This window comes from Vombatus ursinus, unplaced genomic scaffold, assembly GCF_900497805.2.
Source record: "Vombatus ursinus unplaced genomic scaffold, bare-nosed wombat genome assembly UNPS02007344.1, whole genome shotgun sequence".
Lineage (NCBI taxonomy): Eukaryota > Metazoa > Chordata > Mammalia > Diprotodontia > Vombatidae > Vombatus > Vombatus ursinus.
The window spans coordinates 5,342,190-5,359,948 of NW_020947122.1; the positions used below are offsets into that span (position 1 = coordinate 5,342,190).

The 17,759-nt window shown below is 38.2% G+C and overlaps 1 protein-coding gene across 1 annotated transcript in view; it reads right to left on the reverse strand.

The window, feature by feature from the left end:
- Nucleotides 1-12,613, reverse strand: part of CWC15 (CWC15 spliceosome associated protein homolog) — a 36,305-nt gene extending 23,692 nt beyond the window's left edge. Inside the window, exons 1-5 of the mRNA XM_027849373.1 lie at nucleotides 12,499-12,613; nucleotides 11,105-11,243; nucleotides 8,065-8,177; nucleotides 4,568-4,656; nucleotides 3,143-3,256 (exon numbers count right to left, since the gene is read on the reverse strand). Of these exons, the coding sequence (XP_027705174.1) occupies nucleotides 3,143-3,256; nucleotides 4,568-4,656; nucleotides 8,065-8,177; nucleotides 11,105-11,235 (447 nt within the window). The 5' untranslated portion in view covers nucleotides 11,236-11,243; nucleotides 12,499-12,613. The remainder of the gene's footprint in view (nucleotides 1-3,142; nucleotides 3,257-4,567; nucleotides 4,657-8,064; nucleotides 8,178-11,104; nucleotides 11,244-12,498) is intronic.
- Nucleotides 12,614-17,759: the final 5,146 nt, after the last annotated feature.

Genomic DNA, 17,759 nt, shown 5'->3' on the forward strand with positions numbered 1-17,759 from the left:
CATCTCAGAATTATCTTCTCTCAAGGATCATTTCATCTCATCTCAGAAGTCATATAATCTTTGAGGCCTTGGCCCTAATTCTCTACTCATCTCTACTTGTTAATGTTCTCTTATGAAATGCTACCAATAACAATAATACAAAAAAAAAATTAAAGATGTAAAGACAAGTAAAGAGATTTACTGATACGATAGGAATCAAAGACACTACACTTAGAGAAAATTAACCCAGCAAAGTTTCAGGCTACAAAATAAATACTTAAAAAAATCAACCATATTTCCATATAATAACAACAAGATTTAAGAGGAAATAACAGAAAGGAAAATCCTATTCCAAATACCACAAACTGCATAAAGTATCTGACAATCAGTCTACCCAAGCCCACAAAAGACTTGTATAGATTCAATTACAAAGTGCTCCTTCAAGAAATTAAAAAAAAAAAAAAAGTACAGCTAGGTGGCGCAGCGGATAGAGCACTGGCCCTGAACTCAGGAGGACCTGAGTTCAAATCTGTCCTCAAAGGCACATAACACTCACTAGCTGTGTGACTCTGGGCAAGTCACTTAACCCCAATTGCTTTATAAAAAAAAACCAAACAAACAAAAGACCAAAAAAAAAACTTACATAGCTGAAAGAATACTTAGTACTCATAGCTGGATCATGCCATTATAATTAAAATGACAGCATTACCAAAGTTAGTTTGTACTTTAATGCTATGCCAAACTGTCAAAGAGATAATATCGAGAACTTGATGAAATGATGACAAAGTTTATTTGGAAAATCAAGAGCAACAATGAAGGGAGGTAAGAAGAAAGGCAAAAGAACACTTCCATACTTGAAGCTCTATTGTGGAGCAGTAGTCATCAAAACCCACTGGTATTGGCTGAGAAGTGGAGAGGTGGGCCAATGGAGCAGACCAGACAAGGAAGAGTCAAGAGCAATGGAGCTCAGGAGCCCAATGTTCAGTAAAGCAGAGGGCTTAGGAGGGAACTCTGTCTGATGAAGACTGCTGGGAAAACTAGAAAGCAGCCCGACAGAAATCGGGCTTAGACCAACACCTTATACTATTCTCCACATACACTAGAAATGAATACATGACCTTGGTATTGAGGATCACACTATAAAGGAAATGAGAGAAAAGCAGATCATAAACCTCTCACAGCTACCAGTAGGAGATATATTCTTAAGCAAATAAGGGACAGAAGCAATTACAAAAGATAAAATAGGTAACTTTGAAACCGAAAAGCTTCTGCAAAGACAAATTAATGCAACTAGGATTAAGAAGAGGAGCAGTCAAATGGGGAAAAATCTTTGTATCAAATTTCTCTGATAAGGGTTTGGAATCCAAGATAATAAATAAATGGATAAGTAAAACCAAAAGCCACTCTCTAACAGATAAGTAGTCAAAGGGTATGAACAAAGAGTTCTCAAATGAAAAAATGCAAACTGTTAACAACCACATGAAAGAATACTCCAAATTAGTGGTATCAAACTCAAACAGAAGGAGGGCCACTAAGCCATACATACAAATACCTGCAAGCTGCATACTGACTTAAAAAAAAACCAAACAGAATATTATCTATGTTTTGATGTGTTTTTATTTAATGTGTTAAGTATTTCCAATTATATCTTAATCTAGTTTGGGTGTATTCAGGAGTATTATGGGCTACATATCTGACACCTCTGCTCCAAATCACAAATAAGAGAAATGCAAATCAAAACAACCCTGAGGTTTCACCTCACACTCTGCAAATTGGCAAAGAGGACAAAGAGAATAATAATCAATTCTGGAAGGGTTGTGGGAAGAAAGGCATACTGGTGTACTGCTGGTAGAGCTGTGAATGAGAACCACCATTTTGGAAAGCAATCTGGAACTATAAAAATAAAGTCTAAAATATCCATAGTCTTTACCCTGAGATTCCATTCCTGGGATCATAGAGGCCACCGATAACGGAAAAGTCCTCAAATACACCAAAATAGAAGCACTTTTTGTGCCAGCAAAGAATTGGAAAAAAGTGGATGTTAAACAAACTGTGGTACATATATGTAATAGGAATATTACTGTGATGTAAGAAATTATGAACATGATGAATATAGAGAAGCACAGAGGATGTTGACATGAACTGATGAGGACTGAGATGAATTGATGCAAACTGAAGTAAACAGAGCTAAGAAAACAATATATACAATGGCTACAACAATGTAAACGTGCACAAAATCAAAAATGAACATTGCAAAAATATAAAGAACGAGTACGGCTCAAAAGAAGAGATATAAGAAGACACTCTCAACTCACACCTTTACAGAAAGGAGAGGCCCACCAGTGTCGCACACTGCACGTGCTTTCAGACCTGTGCACTGTATCAACCAGCCATCCTGACTCTTTCCTTTTTTTTCTGGTCTTTAAAAAATTACTATTCGTTATATGGAATGGCTCTCCTGGAAGAGGACTGAAAGAATGAGTGAAATGGGGAAAACTATGGTGATATGAAAAACATCAGTAAATACTTATTTAAAAAAAAAGAAAAGAAAAACCAGCAAAGATCAAGTTGGAAAATATATTCACTTTTCCAGTTTTATATAAAAAATGACTCTTAGGATGAGGGGGAATAGATATATTAGGAAATGAAGGTGACATAAAAACAAATTAATTTTTAAAATAAAACATTTTAAAAGATTTTAAAAATTATCTTCATTATTAAGTTACCTTGTATTTAATTGTTTGTTTATATGCTGTACCTCACAACAGAATGTAAATTCCTTACTGACAGGGACTACGTTTGACTTTGTATCCCAAATGCAAAACAAAATACCTTACGTAGAGTAAGCACTTTAATAAATGTGTGAACTGTTTAATTGAATAGGTCTCCCAACAACTGCCTAGAATCATAGGAACTCTACAATGAGAAGATCCCTTTAATAAGGTCAATACCAGACTAGCAAGAACTTTTTATATTACCAAAGGGACTTATAATGTGAAACTAACTAGATTTATAGTTCAACAGCTGCTCTAATCCATAATCATAGCAGAGAGCAGAATTACTGAAAAATATGAACACGTGGTTGCACTTAAATCAGTAATTTTTTTGATTTTGAGACCAGAGGGAGAAAAAAAAAAAAAAACAACCCTGAAGAAATCTGTACCTTCCGGGCTTGTTCTTCAGCTCTTTCTTTTTTTATTTTTTCTAGTTCTGCCAGTAAAGCTGCGGTGTCATCATCATCACTTTCTTCTTCAAAATCTTCATCTTCATCATCTTCCTAGAAAGAATACATATAATTTAAGAAAATAGGAATGAAAACTAGAACAAGGGTTTGATCCCTCCCACCCCATATAACTGATCTACTATTCATCACATCAGTGAGAAGTCTTAATTTTATTAGATAGAGAAGATATACAGACTAAATGTCTGAGCAATAAGACACACCCTCAAAATTACTGAGGAGATTCTCAAAACATTAATGGTTGTAATGACAGCAATAGTATTCTAACATTAGAAAAAAATATTAATTTCCTATATGGCAAAAGGCACCAAACAGATGAAAACATTCTTAGCCCAACTACTACAACTCGGTTGATACAACTAAAGTCAGAAAAATAAGAGAGGCAAAACCCAAAGCAAAATAAGAATGAATAAGTCCAAGAAGAACCAAAGTAATTTTAAGTAGCTCAAATAGCCCTAAGCTAGGAATTATATAGGCCAAGTATAATCAAAATCCAAAAAAGGGCTGCTGAATTCTCAGAAGCAAGGCAAGAGAGTTTATGATTTCAAACAAACAATCTTTAAACACTTGAATAAAATTGCTCCACATGCTTTTAATCACTGCTGGTAACTCAATCTTAGCTAACTTGAATGAATGCTGAAATATGCTCTCTATTCCAGACTATCCTTGACAGGCCACCCAGAAGACTTTTCTTCCATGTCCTATGGACAACTATTTAAATCGTAAAGCAAACTAATTATAATATTGCGTGCATGCGCAGCATTAGATTCCAATTTAATTTTTTAAGTAATTCAAGGGCAAATTAAAAAAAAAAAAGCCAAAAAACAAAAACCTTAGGCCTAGCTTCCCAGAAGACTATCAGGTACTTCTGTAATCAGAATTCAAGACACTAGACAGAGTATTCCACAGATCCCAGGTTTAACTTGAGGAGTTTGAAAGAGTGAGGTTTTCAGTGATGCATGCTAGGTTGTGGAACCTTCTTTTGTGTTTCATCAGGGATCATAAGTGCTAACCTTCAAATTTTGTTTATGTATAGACTAAGTTGAAGAAAGGTTACATCAAACTGAATTTTTCTCCTATGCCTCTTAGAAAGGAAAGAAGATTATCATTTAAAAAAAATAAATTATAACCTTTAAAGATTCTTTTAGTCCCAAGACTCAAAAGATGGTTTTCATTTCAAAATGCCCTAAACAGTTGGTAATGATTTCAGGGCTAAATGTTTGAAAAACAAGAAATGAAAATATGTACATATTCTTTTCAGACAAATGAATAGAAATAAGTATTCCTAGAAAATGTAGGACTAGAAATGTTTCTGAACACCAAAAGGAAGTCAAAGAGAATACACACATCTGTTAGGGGATCATCTGCATCAAGGTTGGCTGCAGGAATCTGATCTAATCGAGGTTTCTTCGACACAGAAGATGAGGTTGTGTGCTCTGCGGGAAGAAAATCACAAAGATCATTAAAACAAGAATGGAAAGAAACAGCTCATTCTGTTCTAACTGAAAGCTAAAACAAGTTAGTCAATTTGATGACTTCCAGAGATTCTGTGCTCTGGATACAAACTGCCTACACAAGTCATTCTTTCAACAAATATTTATTAAGTCCTTATTATTTTCAATTAATGACACTACACATTGGGGGAGATACCGAAATAAGATAATCCCATCTATCAAGAGTTTACAATTTAGGAGGGATGCTAAAATGTAAATACATAAGAAAAGTACAAAATACAGATTAATATTCTATGAAGACATAGAGATCACTACCTGATTTTTTTTTTTTGTGAGGGTGAGGGGAAGGGAAGGAGAGAGGAAGGTGGGAGATCAGGAAGATGACTAGGTATCTTTAGGCTCAAAGATGTCTATTATGGTAAATAATCTTGATAACAAAGTCACCGGAAGCATGAGATAAAGTGAATAAACACTATCATGGCTATTACTTCTGAAGAACTTCCAACATCCAACAGTTACAGATAGTAACCTCTCCCCTACCCCATGGTTCCTAGAGGCTCCCAGCAACCCTCATTAACTGCTAAAATGATGGTTGCAAGGAATTCACAGATTCCATTGGGATGGACTTAGGGTTAGGAGGTACTTGTAGAGGTCACCTATCCAATATTCTTTACTAAAAGAAATTCGTCCTTACAATGAAGATAAAAAGTGGGGTTTACTTTATATTCTCCCATTATATCCCACACACAAGTCTCAAGGTAATTTACAATTAACAAACTAGTCAGAATAAAGATGAAATTTAACTTACAAAGTTTCAGAAAATTAAGATAACACTTAGTGTTAATGAACTATAACAATTCCTAATTACTTTATATAAGATAATTTAATTGCTAAATCTAATAGCTTTTTCAGTCCTCAATCTCTCTCTCTGCAGTTTTTGACACTTAACCACTCCTTTTTAAAATTCAGGTTACATTTTTTGAGTTCCAAGTTGTCTCCCTCCTCCTCCCAACTGTGCATTAGGGAAGGCCAACATTTGATATAGATATATCTGCGCAACCATATAATACATACTTCCATATAGTGGTTCTTTTTCTGGAAATGGATAGCATTTTCCTTCATAAGTCCTTCCTCCATAAGACCATCCTTTGAATGGACATATTACTTGGAGTAGCTTAGTCATTCGAACCATATTACTGTTACTGTTTACAATGTCCTCTTGGTTTTGTTAGTTTCACTCTGCATTATTTCATGCAACTCTTCCCATGTTTTTCTAAAACCAACCTACTCATCATTTCTTACAGCACAATAGTATTCCATCATAGTCATGTACCACAACTTATTCAGCCATTCCCCAACTGATGGGGCATCACCTCAATTTCTAATTCTTTGCCACCACAAAGAGAGATGCTATAAAAGTTTTAGAACACATAGGTTCTTTTCCTTTTTCCCTCATCACCTTGGGACACAAAGCTAATAATGGTATTGCTGGGTCAAAGGGTGTACACAGTTTTATACTCTTTCGGCCTAATTCCAAATTGCTCTCCAAAGTGGATGGATCGGTTTACCATTTCACCAACAGTGTATTAGTGTCCCAGTTTTTCCACATCCCCTCCAGCATCTGTCATTTTCCACTTCCCTCATTTTTAGCCAATCTGACTGGTGTGAGATGATACCTCAGAGTTGTTTTAATTTGCATTTCTCTAATAGCTTTTTCACAGTCCTCATCCTATCTCTCTGCAGTTTTTGACACTTAACCACTCGTTTCTGGATGCACCCTCCTCCCTTAGCTTCAATGGTATTACTCCTTCTCCACCTACCTGTCGAACTACTCTTCACCTCCTTTGCTGGTTCATTATTCATCTCCCACTCCTTAAACCTGGATTTCCCACAAAGCTTTATCTTGGGCCCTCTTTCTCTTTATACTCTTATTCATCTTATCTGTTCCCATGGATTCAATAATCATTTTGAGGTCCACGACTCCCAAATCTATATGCCTAACCCTAATTTTGTTCTAAACTTGAGTCCCACATTACTTACTGCCTGCTGGATATATATCTCTGCTTGTAAGTTCTATTCAAAACTAAAATTCAACATGTTCAAAACCAAACTCATCATCTTCCCTCTAACCCCAATCTACTCCTCCTCCAAAACTTTCCCTTTTTTGTTGAGGGTACTACTATCCTCCTAAGTTTGTCACCATCTTTAACATTTCCCTCCCACCTCCTGAAGCTCCATGTCCAACTGATAATTCCTTTCAATTCTACCTCCAAAAACACTTCTATCATTCAACGTCTATTCTCCATGTACACAGCCACCAATCGTCTCCTCTCCTCTAGACTATTTTTTAAAGCCTCCAAAATTATTTCTCTACTTCTAGCTTCTCTCCAATCCATCCTCAACACAGCTGCCTAAATAATCATCCTAAGGCACAAATCTGAATATGTCATTACTATGTTCAAAAATCTTCACTGGCTTCCTTTTGCCTTAGCCTGGAATTTACAGGCCTCCAAATTCTGCCTCTGACCTACTTTCCTAGAGTTATTTCCCATTATTCCCATTCACATGCTTTATGTTCCCACCATAGGGCATTATTAGCTATTCAGTCAGTCAGCCAATAAACATTTATTAAGCATCTATTTTGTGCCAGGCACTGTGCTAAGCATTGAGGATACAAAAAGAAGCAAGAGAGCCCCTGACCTCAAGGAGCTTACAATCTAATGGAAAATTATCTCATCTGATCCTAACAACCCTGGGAAGTAGGCACTATTATATCCCCATTTTATAGTTAAAGAAACTGAGGAAGACAGAGGTTAAGTGACCTGTACAAGGTTAGACACGTACTAAGTGTCTGTGGCCACATTTGAACTCAGGTCTTCCTGACTTCTGGCCCAACATTCTGGTATTCACTGTGCCACCTAGCTGCTTCTATTCTCAAATTCACTGTTCCATCTCCTGCTTCTGAATTTGCTCAGCTGCATCACCCATGCCCAGTGTGCTGTCTCTCTACACTGCCCCCTTTCAAATCCTTCAAGGTTCAGCTTTGGTGCCAGCTCAACAGGGAAGCCTTTCCAGACCTTTCCAGTCATTAGTGTTTTCTTTGCTTCTTCAAATTACCTTGAATTTATTCCAGTACAGACTGCATTCCCCAGCAGAAGAGATATTCCTTGAGGGGATAGTCATTTTTGTCGTTGTTTCCTATACCAATTATCTAACAGTGCCTTATGCACAGCAGGCTCTGAATGAATGTTCGCCAAACTGTCTGACATGCTCAGATATGTCAAGGCTGTTGAAGTAACCTGAATAAAAATGCTTCATACCACATGTTTTTTTTTTTAAACAGACAAATATCTTATAATAGTTTATAAGTATCCAAAATAATTCAGGTACCTCTAGTTGGACGATCTCTGTTTTTTTCTCTTGCAGCAACTCTCTCTCTCTCTTCTAGTTCTCGCCTGAAATCACGGTTGCGAACCTCTTCAGGAGCATCCTGAGTAGTTTGTCTAACACAGAAATAAAATGAAAACATGAAGACTTAAAAAAAAAATTAGAGCTTGTTTACAAACCAACCAATGAAACAGTTTTGAATCTAAGACAACTTGAGAAGAATGTCTTATTTGGTAATGCATGGCTTTTTCCCTGATGGAGAGCCACTGAGGAAAATAAATCAAAGGTGTAGACTGAAATGAGCAGAACCAGAACACTTTACACAATAACTATAATACTGTAAAGAAAAACACTTTGAAAGACTTAAGAAATCTGATCAATGCAATGACCAATCACTGTTGGGGAGGATCAGTGATGAAGTAAGCTGCCTACAAACCGAGGGAGAGTTAGACAATTTAGGGGAAAACAGAGATACTAATTTCTAGCCATGGCAATGTGTGATTTGTTTTGCTTGACTATACTTATTTGTTATAAAGTAGGATTTTTTGTTTTTTAGTTTGTAAAGAAAAAGAGGATGATGAAGAAAAAGGTCATTGTAGCATTTTTAAAAATGCACAGAAGAGAACAGGAGGTTCAGAATGAGACAGATAAACAGGATAAATTTAAAATGAATATGTTGAATTTATTCTATTCTTTTTCAAATGTAAGCTTTACATAATAGATTGTGGCTTTGTTTAAAATCTTTCCTATGTATATGGAAATGCTCAACACATAGATTAAACTGGAAGGAGAAAAAAAAACCAGACTATATCTGCTAATATTTTTATAGCAAGCTATTTTCATTAGAAATAAACAAAAAATGGGGAATTGGACTCCTCTACCCCAGAACCCAATATATTAATTGAGGAAGCAGCATTAGTAATTAGGATGTCAAGAAGAATAGCTTAACTTGACCAAATACATAAAGAAGAAATCTATAAAGAGGCAAAATAATTTCAAAGGTACTCAGGACTGATGATATAGTTCAAGATCTCAAAGAGCAAAGATTTTAAAAAATGGGAGAGATCATAGGCAATATTATTTCCCCAGTGAAAAGGCTTGTCAAAAAGACATTAGCAACTCCTGACTACGATGCTTAATTTCTCATGTCTATAAAATCTTTTTGAGAATGGTCTATTCATTGAGTTTATTTTTGATGAAATATGAAATGGTTTAAGCACTACTGAAGGGTAATATTTGTAGATTCTTTTCTACAGGAGATTACAGCCACACACACCAAGAGATGTTGAGACCCTAAAATCTGTATGTATTACAAAAAGGGTGTTTGACTCTGTAGAATACAATGTAGCCTTAAAGGTTTGCCTCACATAGTATGTTTCCTACAAATAAGATCATATAAAATTAAATCATGCTCATTTAATTCATCAGAATTCATCGGCAAAGCATTAAAAAAAAAGGGAGACATAACGTTCACCAAAGATGTTTGCCAGTGTCATGGAAGATTTCTGGTGGCACTGACTTGGACTGCTATCATAAATCCCTCTACTTGCTCAATGAAACCACATCTGTTTAACATTTAACATTTCTTTGTCAATATATTGTTGGTTAAGCCAGAATCCATGTGCCTGTCTCCTATGACATTCTTCTGATTCTCTTCTTGGATCTTAGCCATTTCAAACAATCGTTCTAAAAGTTATCTGCTTTCTGTTATACTGAACAAAACTAACGGTATTGACAATATTGCCCAGTGAAGTAATGTCTGCTTGTTCTAAAAATATTTCTGTAGATTTTAGACTTGATTATTATTTGCTTTAAGAATGTCTATCAATCTCTGTCCTTCTTGAAGAGGTAGTATAAATCTCTTTCTATAGCTACTTTACAGTGATAGGTCCTATGTTTCATTAATAGTGTAGAGGATGTGTTGGGATACTTTCCAAATCTGTTACGACCATTTCAAAGTTCCAAAAGTATACATTAAAACTGGCACTGAGTAGGTATTAATTGCTCTCAATGTATTATTCTCATTCAACTTTAATTTCAGGATTCCAGTAAGTCTCAACATGGTCACATCCGTTTCCATGATTATCTTTATGCTCAACACATCTTGCTTTAAGAACACCAACTCATTTGTAGGTATCGTCTTTATTCTTTAACCTCTGATTTCAAGTTTAAAAGCTTAAGTCTATCTTTCCTCGGCATACATTAAGAATTTTATGCTCATTATAGCTAAATGACTCTTATTATCTCATTAATCTCATCTTTTTTATGGAGTTTAGCTAGTAATGATTATTTTTTATTTTGGCTTGTAGAAAAGGGTAAAGCGAGTAATATGAGATGAGGAGTGAATATATTTGAATGCCTGAAACTCAAATTACGAGCCAGGGTATTAGCAAAGACTCACGTTATTGGTAAAAGAGACTCATAAGTGTGCTTAAAAACCCATTACAATACTTCAAGGTCTAAATGCATGTGTGAGGTATTCAGGATACCTGGAGTCTGATTTCTGATAAGAAGTAAAATGATGAAAACAATGTTTAAAATAAAAAAAAGGTTCTTGCTGCTATCAATAGAATGGACCAAATGTAAGGAAGCTAATTAAATACACTTGAATCATAGTAGGTACAGTGTAAAGTCAGGCCATATTTAGCAGGAAAGAAAAACTGAAATCTAAATTAGATGTTGGGGCCATAAAAAATACAATCTCACGATACAGAAGAGTTTTATGATCATATAGTAAATCCTCCAAAGTAAACTGATGCTCTACTAAATAGAAATTTCTATTATGTTTGTGCTTTGACAATAGTAATTGTGTACATGTGAACACAACACAGAAAAAAAATCTTCATTATACATTAAAGAATGAAATTTATGTTAAATACAGTTTTAATGTTTCTATTTTACTGCTAATTCTTGGATAACTGTAATAAGCATGTATAGCAATACCCTATTAACCAGAAGAATTCATTACATAACCATACAAAATTTTTTTCTGACTTATAAGAAAAAAACTCTCTAAGACAAGAAAAACTTAGATCATTATTACCTGTATTTAATTTTTGTGTGAGAAGGTAGATCTCTACTTGAATATTGCTTGGAAAGCTGACTCAAATCACCTTCACCCTTTCCTCTTCCACCTCTTGCAGGTTCAAACGTAGGCCTTGCCGCTGTTGTCATCTTCAACGCTTCAAAGATATACATTTATATTCAGTCATATATGCATACTTAAGATGATTATTAGTTTCAAAAGTAGAGCTAAAATTCTACGCAACGGTGCTTCCAAAATTCATTTAACTGAATTTATCATCACTATCCCCTTTTTCAATAACTTTCTTTTTCTATTTGTACCTTTATCTAAAGACCATACAAACATCACAACAGCACATACATTGAGAACACACTCCCCCAAAACAATGACCTACCACAGCAAACTGAAAGTCCTAGAAAGGTGAGAAAATGATCATTTTTAGGACCACTGCCTGATTCTCACCAAACCTTGGCAAATAGGATTGTGCTTATTATCTTCATCAGATTTAGGGATGGAAAGGACTTGAGAGGTCATTTAGGCTACTCTCCTCAGGAAGAGATAAGGAAAGAGAAGCCTGAAGAGCTTAAGTGAATTTCTTAATAACACAGTGGTACAGCCAGGACCTGAGCTCATATCCTCTAATTCCAAAGTCAGTACTCTTACCAAGAAACTGTGAGTGGTTAAAGGCAAAATCCACTCACAAAACTATCTTACGAGCCTCAAACGAGCAAGGGAAAACTGAAAGAAACAAAGGTATACAAGTTCATTCGTCTCCAGCTTCAAGTTGGCCAAAAATGTTTGCTCTGGGCTAAACCTGACAGTTCAGGTAAACAGGCAAAATTCTCATCCTTAATATTCATATCCCTCAATTCAATTTTCTGGACTAAAAGTTACCATAATATACTTCTTGTCGCTGTCTTGCTGTTGCTACTAAAATATGGGGTTCAATACTATTGGGGGGTGGGGGAGTGGAAATCTATTTTCCACCAAATTTGAGGGCGCTGAAGTCACTTGTTCCTCCACCTCTGTCAGAAGCTGAGTTTGCCTGCTATTGACATTACCAGATCCTAGCACTCCAGGCATCCAAAGCCTTCCCTCAAGAAGGTTACACTCTAACGCGGGGTGAGGGCGGCACGTCCCCCACCGGAGATCAAAGGAGGGAATGCTCCAGAGGTGGCCGGAGCCCCAGGGCCAAAAGAATGAGCCTTCTGACAGCAAAGGAGAAGCGGCAACAACCAGCAGCCCGAGCCCGGGCCCTACCTTTACACCCGACCCCGCATCCCTGGAACCCGTGCGCCTTGGCTTCTCCTTTCAGTTCCCCTTCAGCCTTTCCCCATCTCCCACCTCCACATCCCCCCAAATAGCCTCTTCCTCTCCGCGAGCCGCAGAGAGAGGACTCCGGCGTCACTTACTTCAGGCGAGTCAGTCCCACAGCCCTGCGATATTACACCAGCACCATTACTCTTCCTTCTTCCCACAGCTCTCCGCGCCGACCCCGAAGAGCATAGAGTTTGAGAACAACTCGACTCTCTTTTACCGGAAAAGAAAAACAAGAGGGCGGAGTGGCGCTTAACGGAAGGCGTCATATAACCAAAGCCACCAGCCAATCGTCGAGGAGAAAGGCCGCCGACGGGGCGGGAATAGAAGCGGAAGTCGCTGGCGCATCCGGGAGACGAAAGCCTGAGCCCGCCTTTTCCGGTCAACCGCAGTTCGGCTCGTGAACGTTCATTTATCCAATATTTCCTTGGTTCTTTCTCCCTCCCAATCTTCTCTCCAAAGGCCTCCCCTCTCCATCTCGCCCCAGTTCTCCTCGCCCCTGCACTGCAGAGTGCCAGACGGATGGAAGCCGTGGCTTGTGCCCGGCGCCGCCCTCGTGTGGCCGCCAGGGGTCGACTGTGAGTCCCTGGTCGCCTGCCCGGAGAGTGACTCCGATCCACCTGCCTAGGCCGCGCGTTTTCTCTCAGTGGAGGTGGAAGGACACATTGTTGGCAAACAAAAGAGCTTCACAGAACCTGAGGAGAGAGCCGTCAAAGGTGTCCCAGGGCAGACGGAAAAGGAGGTGGGCCTTCGTGGCCCTGTCCTGACATTTGTCACTGGTTGACCCGTTGGTACCCCGCTGGTATCCAGGCAACGACGTGCCTCCACATCTGCGTTAGGACCGCCTCCTATTGAGAATTTAAAATCCAGGGACACAGACCCGAGTCAGGCAGGAGGAGAGGGTTTGGAATGGGTTGTGACGATGACTGAAGAGCAGATCCACCCAAGTACTGGGAGGAAAACGTACAGGGGCGGACGTGGTGTGTTTAAGTGTTTTTTAATCCCATTTGTCGCTCTTGTAAATGCCTTACAGCTCGGAGCAGTGATATAATAAAAAGTAGTTTTTAAAAATCAGGTAAGAGGCAGTGTAGTGCGGAGGTGTCCAACACGGGCTGCATGGGTCTTTGTAACTGGGAAATATTTAACAAAATAAGGATAGGGATTTGACAGCTTTGGAGCACTGATTAGCAGGGATAGCTTAATTTGAATAGCTTGTTGACCCAGACGCATTTTATTAAGGGAATAATTAAGGGATTATTTGAGTGAGCCAGCTTGTTATGGATTTGAGCCTATCTCCTTATTGGACCTTTAAAAGGGCAGGTTGGTATTCGAGGCTTCAGTTAGAAAAATCCTGAGGAGACATGAAAGTAGATATCCCTGACATCCGGGGAATTGGCAGGTATCCTGGGGATCACTTCCTACTCCAGCCCCAGAGATGGCAGGCCAGAGACATTATAGCAGTGTTGGGAGGGGTGGGGGAACAATAGTGAAGTGTAGGATCTATAAGAGTTACTAAATTGGGCCTGTAGTCATGAAGACCAGAGTTCGAATCTGGATTCAGACACTTGACTACTTGTGTGATCCTGGGAAAATCATTTGACTTTTATTTGCCTCAGTTTCTTTATCTGCAAAATGGAGATGATAACAGTACTTACTTCTCAGGGTTGTTGTGAAGATCAAATGAGATGATAATTGTAAAGCACTTAGCAAAGTGCCTGGCACATGTAAGTGCTATATAAACTTTTGCTGTCCTTATCATTAAAGTCAAAAAGACAGCTCAAGTCCTACCTCTGGCATATTCTAGCTATATAACCATGGATGAGTTAGACAACTAACCCTCTTAAGTCTGTAAATTAGGAAACGACTGCTTTGGTAGATGGAGTTTCCTCACCTGGAATTCCCTATGCAAATTTGGAGGCTACTCCTCCATAATTATGTGTTTGTAATGATCATAATTTTAAAAGTGGAAGAGAATCTTAGATGTCAGTAAGTCCAACCCCCTCACTTTTTAGATGGGGAAACTGAGGTCCAGAGAGTATAGTGACATACCCATGTCTTCTGACTCCAAATCTAGTGCTCTTCCCCCAGCACCATGCCTCCTGCTGTGTGCCTCTCCATTGCCCTTTGATTAATTCTTAATTTTAGTTCTTTGAAGATTGTAGTGTCACAGCCATATGTCATTACCAGAAGAACATTAGTACTATAAAATATGATCCTTTCTTCCCATTGTGACATTTAAAAAGGTTCAAGAGACATAGTTTCTAGGTAATTTAATAATTTTATTAATAAGGCCAGCAGGTTATTAATAAAAGGATGGTCATTGGTCAATTGACTGTCTCTTAGACCAAAGACAACCATGCCAGCAGGGCTCACAGTTTATATACCTTTCCAGTGAGCGGCTGATGTCACCCATCATCACATCACTCTTTAACAGAGAAAATTATTTCTACTCAGACCACCTGCAGCCTTGGGCTATCTAGACAAAAGGATCTGTCTCCCCCCAAGCTTAAGTAGAACATAATGGGCTTCCCCAATCTAGATTAAATATCTTCCAAGGTTGGGTGGGGGCTGATCAAAATCTAGGAGAGTCAGTGCAATCTCGTTATCAGTAATATCCTTCAAGACAACAACTTTTTAAAATGGGAATTTAGAAAAAGGGGAGAGCCTCTGAATCTCCCTAAGATATTGGTTGTTAATAATTTTTCACACCCCCGGGAAGAAGCTTTGCAGTTTCCCCAAAACAATCCAGCTCATTCTCCTACTCTTCCACTTCAATTCTGGGCTAAAATCATGGTCCATTTATAGTGTCTATGCTATATGTATTTTGATGGACAAAGATTTCTTGATTTACTAGCATATGTAAATAGTAGGTGCTGGTAGGGGTCAGAAAGATGTATAGGCAGGGTCCCTGGTATGTAAATTCTTTTGAAGGCAGGGACCTGTTGAATGTCTAGAACCTAGCACAGTGCTTTGCAGATAGGTGCTACAATAAATGTTTGCTGAATTGTCGCAGTAGAGAAATCACAAAAACTCAGAGCAGCAGGGGGTTTCAAGGTAATCTAATCCAAGTTGTACCTGAAAATGCATATATCAGCAGGTGGTTATTCAGCCTTGGCATGAAGAATCTCCCCAGATGGCAAATCTACCACTTCTGGAGACAGTACATTCCACTTTGGGCAGCTCTGATTTCAAGGAACTCTTTCCGTACATGGAACCAGAGTCAGCCTCTTTGCAACTTCCATTCATATTGTTAGAGCTGCCCTTTGAGGCAAAGCAGCATAAATCAATACTCATCTTTGTACACCATCCTCTCAGTCATCCAGACTTAAAACTTAATTATCTCTAAACCTCTTGCTCCTGCCTCCCCTTTTCTCTCCCCCACTTCCCCAGTAGCATGCTCTTGGAGTCAGGAAACCCGGATCGAAACCTACTTTAGATTTTTTTAAGCCTTTATAACAATTTCCATCTACACATATGAGTAATTCAATAAATGCTTCTCCATGAGTGCATGTCTTTAGAATACTGGGAAGTCCTTTTAATCACCCCAATTTTCAAACAAAAATTCACTTTTGAACATTAGTATTCCTCCAGTGATGTTATATGGCTGTGAGGCATGGAACACTACTAAAATTTCTAAGGTATTTAAGTTGAGGATCATCCCAATGGCAGTGAAGAGATACATGGTGGGTGTGATGGCTGCAATTCATGATAAACAAGGAATTTTACAAGAGAAACAAGTGTAACTTGTCACTGAAGAAATGCATGATTTTAAAAAAAAAAAAGACCAGTAACAGTGAGAACATCACTCACATGTACCCCTGGTACCCTTTTGATGTCTAGAGAAATTGAGTAAGGCCCCCAAGAAAGGACTTGGTTAAGAAATGCACAGGATGAACAAGTGAGAGCTACAGCTGTTTTGAAAAATAATAATGGAAAGGTAGGTTGGAGCCCGATTGTAGAGGGCCTTAAACACTAGGCTAAGGACTTGATATCTCATCTTGGAGGCAATAGGGATCCTCTGGAGAATGATGTGGGAAGATTTGTTGCTTATGAAGATTCTTTTGACAGCTGTGTGAATGATGGTTAAAAGGCAGGGAAACCAGTTAGGAGGATTTTCAAGAAGTAGTCCTGACAGGTGGTATGGAAAGACTAAACTATGGCATATTGGTAGCTATTTTGCAACTTAGACTCATAGCAGTATTTCACATCATTTAAGTACTACCAGTCTTATTTCATGTCACACCTCTTCACATATTCTGTACTCTAGTCCAGTTGGACTGACAGCTGTTCCTTGGTACACAAAATTCTGTCTCCTACCTCTATACCTTCGTACAAATTCATCCCCCATGCCTTTGATACACTTTCCTCATCTCTGCCACGTCAAATCCATAGCTTCTTTCAAAGCACAGGTTATGGGCCCCCCTCCTGATCCTCCAAGCTAACAACACTCCCCTTCCAAGTTACATTACTTTGTATATGCTTTGTATTAATTTGTCTGGGTGCTTTTTGCACCCCCCCCCACCAAATAGAATATGAACTCTTGCAGGACAGAACTCTTTGTAAGGCCAGCACTAGAAGCCAAGATGATACTCATTATACCACTTCTTTTGCACAGTTCCTCACTGGCAACATGCTACAGCTCACAACCACCATGCCCCTCTCCAATGCCCTTTGGGTGACCACAAATTTTTATTCATCGTCTGTGTGGTATACCATGAATCAACAGTCACATAGAGTCACTGGAAGAGTATTCATGTTAAAAATAAGTTGGGCTTTTGTTTCAAGGAGAGAATTATATTCTCTCAAATATAATTCATTTGTTGCATTAGATTGAATTGATGTGACTGGATTAGTTTGGTAGAAGCTCTTTAAAAGAGATAGGGTGTGATCTGGGCCTAAATGAATGAATGGCAGCATTTGCATAAGTGAAGAAGGTTGGAGAGAGCATTTCTGGTAGAGGGAGCAGTATGAGTGAAAAATAGGCAGGTTTTAACATTCTTTAGATAAATAGTGGATAGTTATAAGGCACATCTGTTGGAATAGAAGTTTCACAGTAGATATTAGTAGGATTTAAATTTCCTTCTGCAAGGTGAGACAACAGTTTGGATTTTATCCTATGGGCAGTGAGGGCACATTGAAGATTTTTGAGCAGTGGAGTGGCATAATAAAAACGTTTTTAAGGACTCTTAGTCAGGCAACCGTTTTCAGAATGGATTGTTGGAGGGAGAAACTACCTGGAAAGTTATTACAGTAATACAAGGGAGTAGGGAGACATTTAGTAGTATGTACAAAACTCCGTGTAGAGCAAAGTCTCCAATTATAAAATTTATAGAGACAATTTTATTAAAATGTCACC